Consider the following 20204-nt stretch of genomic DNA (forward strand, 5'->3'; position numbering starts at 1 on the left):
ATAGGACACCTTTATTGATAGCCCTATTAAAACTGCATTCAGTGGATCACCATATCCTAGTGTTTATTCCCCATACCAAAAAGAAGGTTCTTAAAGACTCATAAAACAGCAGATGTCCACAGCAAGAATAAAACTCAATTGATTGCTACAGGTGGATACATGCTTCTAAAAAAACAGTAGTTCCTTGCTTTTAGAAGGTTTGATCTCGTCTGGAGAAGTGGCCATTGAAAGTCCTATGAGGTCTCTACTTGCTCAGCATAGCACCGGATATCTTTTAAAGTAATAAAACATTTTAAAAAAATACTATGGTATACAATAAAAAAAGCAAAAGTATTGCTTGAATTACTGACAAATTTTTGGTATTATTATGTTTATGTTGGGCATAATATTCAAGTATGCAATTCTTTTGTATTGTCATTATAGCATACCTGAATTTTTTTTTCCTAAGATGAAAACCTCTGCAAATATTCCATTAAGTATTTAATTGAAAAGAATATTTAGTGTGTTAGTATGATTTATATGGATGGAAGCAAATAGCCACTGTGTTATAAAACTTAATATAAATAAACCAGATAGGAACAGGCTTGCTCTAAATGATTCATATTAAGAGTAACTTTCATACAATATTGTGACTATTATGAAAATTATTAATAGATAAATGTGAAGAACAGCAAAAAGAAAAAAAGTTGACTTCATGTGTTTATTTTTATTCTTAAGAAATTACAGGTGCTAGTAGCAATTCAGAATGCTTTGAGGAGCCCAAAAGAAATTGTTCTAACGATAATGTAATTTATTTGCAGGGTATGTTTCCCAATTAATAAATTTTAAAGGTGAAATAAAATAAAATGGTTCATAAATGGACTTGCTATATTTGGAGGTTTTTTTCCAAGATAATCAAACCTAATTATTTCTCTAAATCTAGAATAGCTTTTGATGAAGAATTCATATTTTATGTCATCAAAATATTCCTCAAAGCATCTTTTTATTCCCTTTCACATCTAGCACAGAAAAACTTGGAGAAGGCATTGCTAACCTTTCTATTGCTAATTAACATTTGATTTAAGTGAATTGTCACTTTTTTAAAAAAATTTCCACTCGTTTATTTAATTTTAAATTTGACTGCATGCCTTCTTGATTTTCTAGCGACCCTTACAATGCAATTGAAGCCATAGACCCAGAGAAACTGAATGTCTTTCGAACAGTCCGAGAGATAACAGGTATTTTTTTTTCAAACGTTATTGTGCAATAAACTATGTTAATTTTAGTGTTTTCTTGAAAATATTACATAATATTGGAATCGATAACTCATTTTCAAAATAAATTCTAGATTTAAAAATTAACATCATTTTAAATGAGGGTGTCTTTACTCCCTAACATTTGTGCATATTTTGACAGTCCATGGGATTTAAAAACTAAAATATCCTTGAAAGTTCAATGTTACTGTTTCTGCAAGTGTCAACTGATCTTTGAAGCCATGTTTTTCTTCTTATTTTTTCATAAGAAGTGCTCTTGAGCATGGGCAATATGTAGCATTCATTTAGCACATATTTATTGAGCACGTAATACGTTAAGGGCTGTTATACTATGTGATACAGAATCATAGACATGAATTAGACATGGATTTGCTATCAAAGAATCTAAAATCAAATGAGGAGGGTTAGGTATATAGGTATATGCCTTAGAATGCAAGACAAACAACTGATGTCATAAGCATATAGATAAAGTGGTAAAGGATGTCAGAGAAATTGAAGCTGTATTTTTCCTCTCTATCTAGTTATAATAAATATTTTTGATTTTAAAAGAATAAATTAAATTCAGAATTGTTTAAATATTTTAACGTATACAATTGTATGATTTCCTAAATCTGAGAAACATAGATTCTTGGTGCTCATTATTTTGATATTCATTATCTATTGAGTATTGCAGCCCAGAAACTATGGATACAACACTCATTCTTAGAAGACGAAATATGAGATAGAGTGGTTCAAAAATAACAATATTAACTGACCTTTTCTTACTTCTTATCTTTTGCTTTCTTCTTATCTCTTAACACATTTTCATCATATTTCAAGAATATTTAGTATTAAACACTATTACTAAGACAACGATATTCTAAAAAAATTTGCTGCACTGTTTTTTTTGTAGGTTTTTTGAACATACAATCATGGCCGCCAAACATGACTGATTTCAGTGTTTTTTCCAACCTGGTGACTATTGGTGGAAGAGTACTCTATAGGTAGGTGTATACATTAAAAGATGTAAGTCTCCCATATTTCAAGATTATCACCATGCATACATTATGTCAAATCTATCAGCCTCATTGATTTTACTGATTCTAGAAATATGGGGTTTCAATGTTTAATTACAAATGGAAGCTCTATGAAAAATACACCGATTGTGCTTTACGTATACAGAATACACAGTTTGATTTTTCAACCATCTGTCACTTAAAGTGATTTTAATGCTTTGCAGGTATGAACTGCATGATATGAACCATAAAATTAAAGGTTCTTTTTGATTGTATGTTATAATTAAAAGATGGAATTGGATGACTTGGGAATAGCTTGGGCGTATTGGGTAATAATGCTGTTTTTCTATGAAGTCCACATTCTGTCTCTGATACTTTCATTTAAACCAAGCATTATTGAAGTGATGTTTCATGAATCGGTCCACCAAATAACATGCATTGCTGGTTATTATAAGCAAAAAAACCAGGCCTCAGAGGACACTGTTCTAAAGTTCTAATGTCTATATATTTTATTCACATAATAAAAATATAAGGATAGTATTTATTAAGCCATTGCTTTTATTTTATTTCAGATTTCATCTGCATGTAATTCTTATTTATGAAAAACTGATTTACATGAGGATATTTTGATTTAATTTTTCTGCTTAAATCTGAAAGATGCCTAAAATCAATATTGTCATCAAATATTCTGTACTATTTCCCAGAATGTCCATTGAATTTTTCCATTAAAATAGACATATATGTAAGAAGTTTTAAAATGGAAAGGGGCAGATTGCTTAAAGTGAACTATAAAAAAGGATAGTTCAGAGATACGATCTACTCAAGTGTTATATGCAACCAACTTTACTATCAATTGATTAAAATGTTATAAATCTGCTCACATTGTAAACAAGGTGGTTATTATGGGAGCAAAGAATTGAGAGAATGAATTACATCTCAGTTAAATATACAGATACACACACATGAGTTTTATATATTTATATATATATATATACACATACGTGTATATATACGTATTTATACATGTGTTTATAATATATAACACACATAGAAAAATTCTGAGTATTAACTGCAATATATATTTAGATTTATGATAAGTGAAAGGGGACTATTTTCATCTCCAAAATGCAAAGTAATATTTATTACTTGACTGAAATGTGGAAAACATATTTATTCTTTAGAGAATAGGAAAGGGATTTAATTACAAAATGTGGACTATATTGAAATAAAAACAATTTCCTTGAACAGTTGACTCCGCACCTAGTTGTTGTTTAACTTTTAGAGATGCTTTCCCCAGTTTTTCAAGCCTTCTGAGTATTTTTTTCAATTTCAGTTTAATTTCATTCTCTTTAATTTTTAATATCTCCTATCCTTACTTATATGTTCTTCAACTATTACAATTATACTTTTGTTTCTGAATAAATTAAAGCTAAATAGTTATAGTCATGCTCTGCAATATTTAGCCTTGGAAAGCATTCTAAATATATTAAATAGTTAGAATATAGTTAATAACTCACTTGGTGTAGATGAAAAGTCATTCTGTACATTTATTTAATTATTTAGTCTTAACACAGGTTTTCATCCTTGAGGAACTTAACATGTAAAGGGTAGAAGGGAAGGAAGGGAACAGATATGTCAGTGGTAAATATGTAGACAAAGACAGATATGTCATCAATATTCGGATTTCTAAAAATGAACATTTTCCTTTTGGGTATTATTGTTAAAACTGCCAGTGTGTAGCATGTAAAAAAAATTAATATTCTGAGCGCAAATTATTGAATCAATCTTTGTTCACACCCTATTTTCATTTTTTTCAGAGTAAGATGTAAAATCCTTATTTTACTTCAAGAATGAATATCCTGACGTGAAAATACTTATCACTGTTCCATTTTCCCTCTCCCCTCTCTTTAGTGGCCTCTCCTTGCTAATCCTCAAGCAACAAGGTATCACTTCCCTGCAGTTTCAGTCCCTGAAGGAAATCAGTGCTGGAAACATCTATATTACTGACAACAGCAACCTGTGTTACTATCACACCATTAACTGGACAACACTCTTCAGTACTCTCAACCAAAGGATAGTGATCCGGGACAATAGGAAAGCTGAAAACTGTAGTAAGTACATTACCCAGGCATTAAAACACAGACACTTCAAATATTGTCTTCCATTGGACCAAACAGCTAAAAATAGTAATGGGTCAGAATCGTTGCCTTCTTTTTGTCAACCCTTAAGAAGTGTTGCTATGAAATAATCAGAATAGGTGACTTCTTAATAACATATTGCATGTTTTTATTATATATTGTGTATTTGCAAATCTTGCCTAACCATAAGAACCCTCCTGTGGAGATTTATATTCAATAGGTGTTAAGTGGAACCAGGGAACCTAAGTATTTAATAAGCATCTGGGTAATTTTTAGGGTCCAGTCATTTCGTGGATGTTTACCCCATTAAATTTTGTGTTTGCTTTTGGTGAATTTGATAAGAGAATAACAGAGTATTTGCCATTTGGGGGTGATGAAGAAAATGAAGATATTTTCTTCTAAAATATGTAAAAATGCTGTTCAAGAAGAAAGTTCATTTCATAAATGCATTTCTGTAGGCATGTAGCTATCTCTTTTTTCAGTTATTTTGCTACTCATTGATCCACTCCATCACTTCTTTGTTACACAGAAACAAGTCATGTTTTCATGGGCATATAACTAGGCCATTCCTATCTTATACTTTGATATTCCAATGATTAATACTTAATTCTTCCCTGTTTTTCTACTGAGTACTACTCTCTTCTGTATCCTACGGGTATCACTAATATGCTCATAAGTGTCAGACTTATGATAAATATCAAATAAAGAGACTCAGAATTCAAGTGATCCGTTTACAAATGCATATTCTTGTTGTGGATATGACAAGTCAGAGCTTTTTAAAAGTCATATCCCCTAAGAAACATTTTACTCTGAGGTTGTGCTCTTACTTCTTTGATGTCGCCATTGAAACAATCACAAGGATATGCACACACAAGATTAAGTTCATTATTTGTATATGTGAATGGACAGTACAGGACATTTTTTAAAAATATATAAATTCTAAAGTGGCCAACATGATGATTTAAGTTTAATAAGTTAAGTAGATGGCAAATTTATTTATTTATTTATTTATTTATTTATTTATTTATTTATTTATTTATTTATTTATACCCCACGTTGCTTTAGGAAGGGTTTAAGGCAGCTCAGGTTAGAAATTTTCATAAAATATAAATTACAATTTGTGAGGAACTCACATTTTAGCTATTTCAGATTGTTTAAAAAAAAACCTTTTCCAGAGAAAGGTCTATTGCAATATGAGGTTCCTGTTTTGAGTAAACTTAAGTTCTTATACATTTTTCTATTCTACATAGACTCAAGAAGTATAAAATCGTATTATATATCAAAATATGCATGTTCACAGTGAATGAGTCTCTTGATTTAGCCTGGATTATTTCCTTGATTTTATACATTTCTGATTCATGACAGAAAGCGTCCTTTTCTTTTTTTCTAATACTTAAGCTTCTTACCCCAAATTATTGTATGTGTGTTTATTCATGACCCAGAGTAGATTATTCACAGAAGTAAAATAGAATAATCTTCAAGACTAGTTTATAAATATTTCCCTAAGTCAAGGTTGTACTCTCCTTTTCTTCTACTTCCTTCTAAAAAACAAAACAATAGCACCACTACCTTTCAAAGTTAAGATTTAACTATGAAGACAAAGAAAGCCTATAGAAAACATAAGTAACAGAATCAGAGTAAAGCATTCCTCTATGACTCATTTAATCCTTTTACAAATACCACAAACATACTTTTATTGCTTACAAATCTGAATGAGAAGCAAATGGGAGAAAGAAAATGCAGAAATAAAGTAAATGTAAAAAAGCAAGATAGAAAAACATCTATGTAATTATTCCATACATCTTTAAACTTCTGAACTTTTCAAATGAGCAAAAAAAGAGTAAATAATAACAGTAAACTAAAATTTTGACATACCTCACCTTTCAGTGTTGTGCCTCTTAGGCTGAGTTTAGCCAATTTTCAAATTGTGAACATATTTTCTTGTTCTCTGCATTTAGAGTATACTTTGCAGTTGCAGGAAGAAATGAAGCAGTTAGGAGAAACACAGCTTTGTACTGCTACTGTATAAAATTAATCATATCATGTTTCATTTTTAACATGTTAGAATAAACAATATTTGCATGAAATCCATTTATCAAAATTTGGATTTCAGTCTCACAGTACATTGAATCCTGGATTTTCATAAATGAAAATAAACTTGACCTCGGAGATAATGCTGCTGATATTTACGTTGAAACTTAAATGGTTGCCCACATGTAATTAAAGCTCTTTTATCACACATAGTGTTGTCTGCAAATGGGAAATCTTATATATCTGCATTATTTTAAATGCACTATAAACATTTCATCATTAGATATTCTCTTTCTACACCTTGCACAAAGATATACACGAGCCCACACATGTAGTCACTACAAGACATATAAACACAGTCATATAATATATGTGTGTATGTAAATGCACTCACAACACATACACATGTATACAACCCTGGAACACATACACATACGTACAGAGGCATGCATGAATTTGTGTGTGTGTGGACACACACACACACACACACACACAGTCTTCATAAAGTACTCTGATCTAAATCTAAGATTGTTATCTTAGAACACAAAGGCAGCCTTGATTTTAACTGATTTTTTTGATATTCAGCCTGATTTAAAACAGAAATCACAATAAAAGATCAACTGTACCTCATCTATAAGGTGTGACAGTGGCTTGAGCAATGTTACTATTTTAGGTCAAAAATGTCAAAGCAGACTTTGTGGTTTGAAGAGATTGAGATTGAGAGAAAATCTAGGGCATGAAAAGCTAGAACATTTCTGCCTCCTTTATTTGTATGTTTGTGGTACTAAGAAAACAAGTGCTGGCTGGAAGGAGTTTTAGAGTAGTTTTATAAAAGTATTTGAGGTTTCTTAAAATATTTAAGCATAAACTTTTAACATCAAAATATAAACAGTGAAGAGATTAATATTACACCAACCATTCAGAATCTAAGTTACATTTGAACTCATACAGCTCTGTCTTAAAAATTTGTACATATACAAATAAACCCAACATAAACAAGAGATAAACTGAATTCATTATTCACTTATCAAAATGGAAATAAATTTATTTTTCTAATAGTACCTTTATCATTGTTAGAAATCAATACAGTAGAAACATAAAAAGAATACATGATTTTAGTATAGATATAACATATTTTCATATATAAATGGTATTATACCATATATACATATTTAAAAATTGTTCAGCCATCTTGTCTTCTACTTAATATATTATAAACATCTTCCATGTCAGTATATAGAGCTCTTTGTTTACTTTTTATATTGTGTATATAAAAATGTGTTGAATAAGTGCCAAATTAATGTAATTTATTTTTTTCATGTTATTAGTACTGCAATAATGTGCATCTTAGCTCATAAAACATTTTGCACTGTGCAGTTAATTTTTCAGCTAAAGACTTAGAAGTGGGATTTCTGTGTGAATCAGGTTACATATAAAAAATTTTGATAGCTATATCATCTTTCAAAAATACTAGATCAGTTTACATTGTCCTAAACAATGTTTGATAAGGCACATTTTCCACTACTCTTTATAACACTAGATATTACCCATGGTTTTAAATTTTGATGATCTGAAAAATGAAAAACAGGTCTTTTAAATTTACGTTTTTTTGGTTGACATTGAGCCTCTTTTTACATGTCAACTAACCATTTGTATTTGTTCTCTTGTAAATTACTTAATTATGAGCTTTTTCACTATTAATTTGCAGTTGGTCTTTTCATTCTGAATTTGAAAGATCATCGCAAATTAAATACGTTAAATTTGTCTCTTAAATGTGTTATATATAACTTTCCCTTTATATGTAATTTAAAAACTGTTTTTGATAAACATTTTGTGTTTTTATCTAGTTAAGTAAATGAATTGTTCTTTTCCTTTTTATGTTCATAATCTTGGCATAGTCTTAGTTTTTTACTTCTCATACTTTAAAAACTATGTTGATATTTGTAATCCATCTGGAAGTTTTGGTATAGCATAGGTTTTTAAAAAATCTTCAATTGATTAATATATTAGTCAACTATAATTTTTAAATAATTCATCTTTCCTTACTGAATATAGGTGTTTGATATCTTCCAGCAAAATAGAAAAAAAAAAAATGCTAGACTCTATCTCTCAATCTATGCAGTTTTATTTTATCTTTACCACTAGCCTTAAAGTTTAATTATCCCCATTTTGCAAGAAAATAATAAATATATAGATGTTCAGAAAGTTGAATAATATTCCCAATCAAATTGGGAGCTGTTAAAAATCATATTTAGGATTTTAACCCAATGTCTATCTAATTTCAAAATCTGTGCTCTTCTTCTTACCGTGAGTTCTCCAAAAATGAAGAGAAAGTGATTTTCATAAGAAAACCTGCTGATTTACTGAAGCATACCCTATACAACATAATGTGTAGGAACACATTGTAGAGACAAATGGCCTGTGTTTTAATGCCAGCAAAACTTTACTACGTAGATGTTGGAACTTTGGTAAGCTATTTAACATCTCTGTACCTTAGTTTTATCATTTGTAAAACAGGGTCAATAATAGTACTCATTTCATCATATATGTGCTAGCTTTCATTATATAAATGTGTTTTATTATAAGTAGATTATATAGTATAGGCACACATATAAAGACATTTTATGCTATGAAAATAATTTTTAACTTTTACTGAATGAAAATTCTTTTTGAGTAACAGAAATGGAAGGAGAAATACCAAAATCCTTCTTGTCTTTGGCTAAAGAAACATTTACATTATCTAAGTGCTGAATTATATACTTGAAATTAGCACATCAACCAGTGATATACATGGTAGAAATAAGAGTGGTTATTAATGGGAGCCTAGACACTGAGGAATTTAAAAACAATCTCTTAAAATGTTAAATGGATAAAAAGAGTCTATGCTTGACTCCTTTAAAATGTGTTTTTTTTCCCCCTTTTCTCTTGTAATTAAAACATTTTAAAACTGGCTTTATAAATAGCTGATTCAGTGCTTATAAAATATTCAAAAAAATAAGAATTTTAGTACAGTGGTTCAGGAGACAAATATTTAGTGATGGAGAACACATAGTTTTGTCCAAAGAATATAAAAGGAATATAAATTTCCATATTTTTCTATGATTTTGATGTTCTTGAAATATGATAGTAGAAAAATCCACCTCATTGACCATGACTTTAGAAAAAGGGAATTGCAAAACTATACTTAATTACTAATAAATGAACTTTTAGGATGGGAGCATTATCCAGCTTTATGATGAGTCACTGCATGTCCAGAATTTAATTGGGACATAGAATTTTGGAGTAGGTAAATGAGGGTATCTGACACCAGTAGAAAATAAAACAATGTTTGCTTAACATATTATTTGATTTGGTTTTTTTTCTGGTGACAGTGATAATAGCTACTAAATAGTAAGCATTTCACATTGTATAACATCACAAATATTTGACTTTTTCTAAAATTACAATACAATTAGTATAATCACCATTATCATCTCTAATATGTTCTATATTATAGAAATAATAATTTTGGTTATAAATTAATGTTTACTTTGTTTTAAGAAAATATTGCTATGGTTGCAGATTTTCTTACTTTCTCTAAGTCCCATATTCCTGCTTTTAATTTGTGCCCTCTTTGCCCACCCCATACTCTCCTGACTGAATGTGCATTTCCAAACAAAGTGCTGCCAGGTGAGAGAAATCATCCATTGGCTCTCCTAGCCAATCTCCACTGGAAAATAAACTAATTTTGCCAGACTTTTCAGTATAACATAGCTCAGCATGAATTATAAAGTATACAGGTTAGAATATAGTGAAATCAGTATTCTTCTAAGTAATCAGACGATAGAAAATCTTAATTATACTTCTAAGAGCTTCTTTTTTTGTTACCAAAGTAATACATTACTACACTGTTCTTTGTTAAAAAAAAAATTCAAATAAGATTTTCTAACGGTATTTGAAACAGCATAATGTCTAATTACTAACAATGCTACAAAATGTTCTCTGTGTTCTTATCAGAAGGGTAATAAGCAGTTACAGTTTCAGAATATGTTACCCCTTCTATTTGTAATTCTGAAAGAATGAAGGGGCTCTCAACAATAAAAGCCAGGGTTAGTGCAGGCTTCAGTTTTTATTGCAAATGACAACATTTTATTGACTTGCTCCAGATCAGTGGTTTAAAAATTGTATTGCACAAAGTTTTAATTATTAAAAATGCAAAGAGTTTTTCTTTTTCCCTCCAATTTCCAGAGTTTGTTGTTAATTTAGATAGTACAGTGGCTTATATTCTGCCCCTTCCCCCACCAAAAAATGTGTTGAAGTCCTAACTCCTGGCACTCACGAATGTGACTTTATATGGAGATAGAGTATTTGTAGATGTAATTAATATGTAGATGAGTTTATACTAGAGTAAAATCAGCCCTTAATCCAATAGAACTTTTGTCCTTATGAGAAGAGGAGATACAGAGGTAGATATGCAGAGAGGAGAACACCATGTAAGGGTACCTACATATACATAATCTACGCACACACACACACAGGATGGATAGATAGCTGTACATACCTACTGTGATTCCCCCGAAAATAAGACCGAGCCAGGCAATCAGCTCTAATGCATCTTTTGGAGTAAAAATTAATGTAAGACCCAGTCTTATTTTACTAAAAGACCGGGTCTTATATAATATAAGACTGGGTATAATATAATATAATATGGTATAATATAAAAGACCGAGTCTAATATAATATAATATAATATAATATAATATAATATAATATAATATAATATAATATAGTATAATATAAAAGACTGAGTCTAATATAATATAATATAATATAATATAATATAATAATACCAGGTCTTATATTAATTTTTGCTCCAAAAGATGCTTTAGAGCTGATTGTGAGACTAGGTCTTATTTTCGGGGAAACACAGTGTCTATAGTGTGTGTGAGGGTGTGTGTGTATATGCGTGTGTGCGAACGTGTGTGTATGTATATATATGTATATATATACATACACAGAGGAAAGACAACCAAGTATGGCAGAGTCAAAGAATGGAGTTATGCAACTATAACCTAAGGAAACCAGGATTACAAGCAACCACCAGAAGCTAGGAGACAGGCACAGAACAGATTCTTCCTCCGAGCCCCCAAAAAGGAACCAGCCAGCTAACACCTTGATTTTGAAATCCAGAAATGTGAGAGAATAAATTTCTGTGACTTTAAGCCACACATTTTGTGGCATTTTGTTATACCAGCCCTAGGAAACTAATACAGACATTGGTATAACAGTGATAATCAATACAGAGAGTGAAGACCCAGGCTTCTGCATTTTCAATATATACCAAGTCATTCTGAGGTAGGTGTCTGTGAGAAATCCTTTGAGGAACTTTGCTCTACTCTATCACATCCCCCATTATTCTCCCTATTACTCTATAGTCAGAAATATATTTTAATACACATTATACTGGTGATTAATTTCTTCTCATGAGGGTTTGTTTCCTGAAAAAGGACCTATGATAGGAAAATTCACAGTTGAGTAACTTAAAACCATATATTTAAGAAGTTTTGGGAGACAAAGATAAAGAATGAACTTAAGACATCTTATAAGTAGTGTTCTGTTTTTCTTTTTACTAACAATACAGTCAATAAAATAGAGGGGATATTTAATGATAGTTTATACATTGACTAATTATAGTGCATTATATTATACTATTAAGTTTTATTTACTTTAATTTACTTTAGAGTTTTTACAACATACTTATGAATGATTTTACATTTTAAAGTTAATGTGAATTCTGAGAGGTGCTTTATAATGTGCTCAATGTTCTAAGAATATTTGAGGACTTTCTAATATTTTAACAGTGCTGTCACTGCTACCTGTCATATCGCTCAGAATTTTCTTTCCAGGTCCCTCTCAAGTCAGAGATATAGTAACTAGAACACTTAAGACTCAAAAAAGCTTTGGATAACATCTGTTTAACCTATTCAATAAAGTAAATGGGTAATTCTTATCACTTTTTCTTCCACTCCTACCTCCCCTACCTCTTTATAGTCTTAACTCATTCTAACATTTTACAAAGACCTATATTTTCATATCCCTTTACATATATATGCTTTCCCTACTCATAGAGCTTACTGCAATATAGTTTTATAACGCCCTCACTCCCAAGGATGTTCAAATTCTAATACTCAGAATTTGTGAATGTTACTTTATATGGTAAAAGAGACTGTATGGATGTGATCGAGTTATGCATCTTAAGATCGAAAGATTAATCTGGATTATCTGGGTGTGCCCTAAATGTAATCACATGTGTTCTAATTAGAGGGGGGTAAAGGGAGATTTGAGATTAGTAAAGGAGAAAGTAATGTGACCATGGAAGCAGGAGTTAGAGTAATATAGTTACAAGCCAAGAACAAGGTAGTCTCTAGAAGCTGGAAAAGACAAGGGACAAATCATGTCCTGGAGCCTCCAAAAAGTATTAGCCCAGCTGATATCTTGATTTTAGTTCATAGGACACAAGCAAGGGAAAGAAGCAAAAATAAACAAATGAGACTACATCAATCTAAAAAATCTACACAGTGGAGGAAACCATCAACAAAACAAAGAAGACAACCAACTAATGGGAGAATACATTCACAAATGAAATACAACATATCCAAAATATAAAAGGAACTCATACAACTCAATAACAAACAAAAAATAAATAATCAAAATAATAATAATAATAATAATGGCAGAGGACATAAAGAGACATTTTTTCAAAGAAGACCTACAGATGACCCATAGACATATGAAAAGATGCTCAGTGCCACTAATCGTCAGGGAAATGTAAGTCAAGACCACAATGAGATACCGCCTCACACTAGTCAGAATGGCTATTATCAAAAAGTCAATAAAAACCACGTGTTGGTTAGGATGTGTAGAAAAGGGAACACTTTTGCCCTATTGGTGAGACTGCAAATTGGTGCAATCATTATGAAAACAGTATGGAGAGTCCTCAAAAAACTATTAATAGATCTACCATATGACCAAGCAATTTGACTTCTGAGTATTTATCCAAAGAAAATGAAAACATTTTTTTAAACCATACATGCATCCCTATGTTCTTTGTAGCATTACAGTAAATATAGAGCTATAAAAACAAAACAAAACAACAACAACAAAATTATTTATTTTGGATTTCAGACCTCCAGAACTATAAAACATTACATTTGTGTTGTTTTAAGTGATTACATTTGTGATTATCTGTTACAGTAGCAATGGGAAACTAATCCTGTGCTCTTTTAGAGACAAAAGCCAAACTCAAATTACTTTAGGCAAAAGAAGAGAGCATAAAATGGAAACCAAAAGAAAGCAAGAATAGCTATATTTATATCAGATAAAATAGACTTTAAGTGAAAAAAAAAAGTAACAAGAAACAGTGAAGGTTATTGTATAATGATAAAGGGGTCAATTAATCAAGAGGATATAACCAATGATACACACACACACACACACACACACACACACACACACACATATGTATATATATAATCTATATCTATATGTCCATCCAACAATGAAGCACCTAAACACCTAAACAAATCTGAAGAGAGAAATAGACAGCAATTCAATAATAGTAGGGGATTTTAATATACCAGTTTCAACAATGGATAGATCTACTAGACAAAAGGTCAGTAAGAAAGCACTGGACTTGAACTATGCTTTATATCAAATGGCCCTAAAAAGCATATATAGAAAATTCCACCCAACAGTATACATTTTTACAAGAACTCAGGAACATTTCCAGGATAGATAGATAATATGTTAGGTAACAGTATAAGTCTTAGCAAATTAAAAAGAAAAAAAAAAAGAAGAAGAAATTGAAATCATATCAATTATCTTTTCTAACTCCAATGGTATTTAACTAGAAATCAATAACAGAAGAAAAACTGGAAAATACACAAATACATAGATGCTAAACAACACACTACTGAATAACCCAATGAGTCAAAGATGAAATTAAGATAAATCAATAAATATCTTAAAACAAATGAAAATGGAAACAGAACATATCAAGAAAGAAGTTTATAGTGATAAATGCCTATATTAAATAAATAAATAAACAAACAGACAGACAACCTAACTTTACACTTAAAGAAACTAGAAAAATGAAAACTAAAGTCAATGATGGCAGAAAGAAGGAGATAACAAAGATCAATGTAAAAAATAAATGAAATAGAGACCAGAAAAACAAGAGAAAAAAATCAATGAAACTACACTTTCTTTTTTGAAAAGATAAAATTGGCAAACCTTCAGCTAGACTTACTAGAAAAAAAGAAGACTCAAATAATATAAATGAAAGAGGAGGCATGACTGATACCACAAAAATACAACGCTCATAAGAGACTGCAAAGAATGATTGTATACCAAAAAAAAATAGGACAATCTATAGAAAATGAACATAGCCTAGAAACATATAACCTACTAACTCTGAATCATGAATAAATAGAAAATCTGAAAAGACCGATAAAAAGTAAGGAGATTGAATCAATAATCAAAACCGTCCCAACAAAGAAAGACCCACAATCAAATGGCTTTAATGGTGGATTCTACCAAACATTTAAAGAAGAGTTTAATGTCAATTCTTCTCAAACTTTCTAAAAAAATGAAGAGAATAGAATACTACCAAAATCATTTTATAAGGCCAGCATTATTCTGATACTAAAATCAAATAAGGATACTACAGGAAAAAAAAAATAAATAAAAACTGTAGACCATTATCCCTGATAAATATAGATGCAAATGTTCTTGCAAAATATTAGCAAAATTAATTGAAGAGCACCTAAAACATCATGCACCATATGATCAAGTGGGATTTATCCCTAGCATGCAATGTAAGCAAATAAATAAATGTGATATGCCATATTAATAGAATAAAATATTATTTGATCATCTCACTAGACATAGAAATAGCATTTGACAAAATTCAACATTCTTTCAAGATAAAAGCTCTCACAAAATTGGGTATAGAAGGAACATACCTCACCATAATAAAGATTGTATGACAAACCCACATTTAAGCAATACTTAGGAATCAATTTAATCAAGGAAGTAAAAAATCTGTACACCAAAATCTAAAAGATTTTGATGAAAGAAATTGAAGACACAAATAAATGGAAAGATATCCCGTGTTCATGGATTGGAAGAGCTAATATTATTAAAATGTCCATGCTACCCCAAAACATCTATAGATTCAATGCAATTCCTATCAAACTTCCAATGGCATTTTTCACAGAACTAGAAAAAATCATAAAGTTCATACGGAACCACAAAAAACCCTGGTTAAGCAAAGCAGTCTCGAGAAAGAGCAAAGCTCAAGGCATCACATTTCCTGAGTTCAAGCTATTTACAAAGCTATAGTTATCAAAACAATATGATACTGGCACACACACACACACACACACACACACACACACACACATAAACCAGTGGATCAGAATCAGGAGCCTAGAAATAAACCCACACATATTTGGATAGTTAATACTATTTGATCAGGGAGCCAGGAATGTTCATTGAGAAAGGAAAGTCTCTTCAATAAATGATGTTGGCAAAACTGAAAATTCACATGCAAAATAATGAAATTAGACCTCTGTCTTTTACCAGTCACAAGAATTAGTTCAAAATGGATTCAGGAATTAAACATAAGACCAGAAACCATAATACTCCTAGAATAAAGTATAGGAGGTAAGCCCTTGACATTGGTCTTGGCAATGATTTTATGGATATGATACCAAAAACAAAAGCAACAAAAGTAAAAAATAAAAATAAAGTGGAACTCATCAAACTGAAAAGTTTTTGCAAGCAAAAGAAACAATCAACAAAATGAAAAGGCAACCTACAAAATGGGAGACAATATTTACAAAGTATATATCTGATAAGGTGTTAATATTCAAATTATATAAAGAACTCAAACAACACAATAATAAAAATCAACAAACAATCCGATTAAAAAATAGGCAGAGGACTTTAGTAGACATTTCTCCAAAGAAGACATACAAAATGGCCAACAAGCATTGGAAAGGTACTCAACATCACTAATAATCATCTGGGAAATTCAAATTGAAACCACAGTGAGATATCACCTTGTACCAGACAGAATGGCTATTAACAAAAAGAGAAAACAAGTGCTGGTGGAAGAAAAGGAACTTTGGTGTACTGTTAGTGGAAATGTAATTTGGTAAAGCCACTTAGAAAACAGTATCGGGGGGTCCTCAAGAAATGTTAAAAAAAGAACTATTTTATAGCAAATCAATTCTCCTTCTAGGGATTTTTCCAAAGGAAATCAAATCAGGATCTCAAAGAGATGTTTCATTCCCATGTTCTTTGCAGCATTATTCACAATAGCTAAAATATGGAAGCACCCTAAGTGTCTGTAAATGGATGAATGGATAAAGAATATGTGAGATATATCTTACATATAAGAGTAGAATGGTGATTACCAGAGCTTTGGGGGTAGGGGAACAGGGAGATGTAGCTCAAAGGGTACACCCTTTTAGTTATAGAATGAATAAGTCCTGGGGATCTAAGATAACTACAGTTAACAATACTGTACTCTATACTTGAATGTTGCTATGAGAGTAGATATTTAATGTCCTCAGTCTAACAAAAAGAAAATGGTAATTATGTGAGGTAAAGGATATACTAACTAAATTTATTATGGTAAACATTTTGCAATATATACAGTTATCATATCACATTGTACATGTTATACTTACACAATGTTTTAAGTAACTGTATCTAAATAAAATTGGAAAAAAATATTGGCCATAATTGCACATGCTTTAAGTCTTTTTGTATAACAAAGAATATAAGAAACATAATTTAAAAAGTGAAAAGAAAAAAAAATAAAATAAAACCCACAAAGTGCAAGAGATCATATCAGCTTACAGAGATGTGGAATCCAAGGGACATTCCTTCAGGCACAGATGTCTCTAGGGGTTAGACAACATCACCAGGACTCAATTCTTCTATGTTGCTTGATTCTACTTTCTTCTTAGGCGAGCTCTCTTTCTACCTGGTTGAAAATGGTTGGCCCTGGCAAGGGCAGGCTGAGAGCATCCATACAGTTTATGAGTACAGGTAAAAGAGCACTATTTCCTCTCACCCAGCATCTGTATTATGGGAAGAAGTCTGATTGAACCTACTCCGGTCATATGCCTAGCTCTGGACAGTTCAATATTATCTCGCACCAACTGTTCATACATATTTTCAAGCCCATCCCATCAAAGCAATTGATATTTAAACAATAAAAACTTACTTTCCTGCTTAAAAACATTCAACAGCTTCCCACAGCTCTTTAAATAAAGCAGAAAATCTTGTAAATGGCCACTAGGTCCCAAATAATCTGTCCCTTGTCTACCCATGAGCTCATCAGGTACCACTTGTCCAACCTGTTCTCTGATAGCACTAATCTCATTCCTTGCTCAGTCTCTCTTGACTAGAGTTGTGATTCTCAATTTTCCCCAGTCCTCTATTCCTTTATAATTCCTGTTTATCCTTCTCATGTGAGTTTATTGTCCCTTGTTCTGTGGGCTGACATAATGCCACCTACCCATTAGATTAGGACAACTGCCATATTCACATATATACGGTGATTTATGTATTGCTTGTCTCCCTATCTACAGTGCAATCTCTAGGTAAGAGAATATGTATTTTATTTCATTTTCCCATCATATCCTTACTTCTTAGCAGTGTCCAGCACAAATTAAGTAGTTCCTAAACAATTATTTTTCAAAGTAAACTTACGAATATGCTTGCATGTTTTTGTAATGCTCTTAAGTACATTTATTGAGGGCTTAATTAAATAAGTAAGCTTGCATTAAGTACTCTAATAATATGATGGTTAATCTTTATTACAACCTGGAAAGATGCACATTATTCACTTTATAGATGAATAACATGTAAATAATTACCGAAGGCTATATGGCTAGTCATAGAGTAAGGATTTGAACCTATGTTGGTCTGATCACAAAAACTGAACTATTGCAACTCAATTATACTTTTCAGCCTTAAAAAAGAAAAGATAAAGAAAAAAAAAAGATTAATGGTATCTGTTCAAATACCTTACAAGTAAATCCCATGCCTCTACGTATAGTAAGTGATGCAAGCAGCACCAATGGTCTTTTACAATGAAAAGGAAGATTTTTTTTTTTCTGTTGTTGTGCCTGTAGACAGGTTACTCCGTTTCAATATTCTGAACTAATAATTTGCTTTCACACATGCAGTACAGCAGCAAGATCCATTATTTAAGCTTCCCTCTATTTTAATGAAAGCATGTTCAGTAGTCTCTATAAAGGCTGAAATGCTAAGCACATTATTATCTCTCCAAATTTTTAACAGACAGGTACAATTTAGATGAGATAAAGAAAAATCTATTTTACAGCTTCCAGAGAAAACACAGAGGAAGTTAAAGGTTGCCTAATAACTACATTGCTAAAGTTTCTTTTGAGAGGTTTATAATGGCCTTGTGAACCATAAGCCACAGATGAGCCTTCACACCTTCCCCTGTGACTATCATTCTGGGAAGTGAGAGGACTGTTGAATTCTTTTTAAAATTATTTTTATTAAATTTTGTGGAGGTGCCATTGGTTAGCAAAGTGATATAGGTTTCAAGTGTACAATTCTATAATACATCATTTATATATTTCATTGTGTGTTTACCACCCAGAGTCAGTTCTCCTTCCTTTACTATATTTGAACCCTTTTCCCCTTCTAGCACTACTCCCCGCTTACCTTCTGGTAACCGCTAAATTGTTGTCTGTGTCTGAGTTTTTGTTTCTTTGTTTGTTTGTCTTGTTCACTTGTTGCTTTCAGTTTTATATGACACATATGAGTGAAATCATATGGTTCTTGACTTTTTCTGTTTGACTTATTTTGCTTACCATAATAATATCAAGATCCATCCATGTTGTTGTAAATGGCACTATTTCATCTTTTCTTATGGTTGAATAATGTCCCATTGCATATGTGTAACACATCTTCTTTATTCACGAAAGCAATCCTGAAAGAACAACGCTGGAGGTGTCACACTCCCTGACTTCAATTTATACTACAAAGTGACAGTAATTGAAACAGCATGGTATTGTCAGAAAAGCAGCCAGAAGACCAATGGAATAATAGAATTGCGAACCCAGAAATAAATTCACATATATATGGACAGACAATTTTTGACAGAGTCAAAAACATAGCGTTGGAGAAAAGAAATCCTCTGTAATAAGTAGTGCTGGGAAAAATTTCAATGTCATGTGCAAAAGAATAAAACTAGACTGCTGTCTATCAGCATACACCAAAATTAACTTGAAATGGATCAAAGACTTAAACATAATACCTGAAATAATAATTACATAGGAGAAAGCAAAGGTACTAAACTTATGGACCTTAGGTTCAGAGGGGATTTTATGAATTTGACCTCAAAGGCAATCAAAGTAAAAGCAAAAAATAAATGAATGGGACTGTATCAAACTAAAGACACATCAAATCATTCTGCACAGCAAAAGAAACCATCAACAAAAACAAAGAGGCAGCTAACCAAATGGGAGAAGATATTTGCAAACAGCTCCTCTGATAAAGGGCTAATATCCAAAATATATAAAGAACAACAGCAACAACAACAACAACAAAACAATCCAATGAATTATTGGTGCTGATTGAAAATTTCTTTTCTCTTAGGAATTTCAAAGAAGTAGCTTCCTTGGTCTTTTGTTCTATGCTGTGTAGAGACACTTCCTTTGGTTTCACTCTGGTGAAAATGATAAACTAGCCTTCAA

General features: G+C 31.3%; 1 protein-coding gene across 1 annotated transcript in view; it reads left to right on the forward strand.

Moving 5' to 3' along the window:
• The window catches only part of ERBB4 (erb-b2 receptor tyrosine kinase 4), a 1062086-nt gene that overhangs the window by 772019 nt on the left and 269863 nt on the right, over positions 1-20204 (forward strand). The window contains 3 exon segments of the mRNA XM_033113116.1: positions 1144-1217; positions 2146-2236; positions 4160-4359. Of these exon segments, the coding sequence (XP_032969007.1) occupies positions 1144-1217; positions 2146-2236; positions 4160-4359 (365 nt within the window).

The sequence above is a fragment of the Rhinolophus ferrumequinum genome, chromosome 8, assembly GCF_004115265.2.
Source record: "Rhinolophus ferrumequinum isolate MPI-CBG mRhiFer1 chromosome 8, mRhiFer1_v1.p, whole genome shotgun sequence".
NCBI lineage: Eukaryota > Metazoa > Chordata > Mammalia > Chiroptera > Rhinolophidae > Rhinolophus > Rhinolophus ferrumequinum.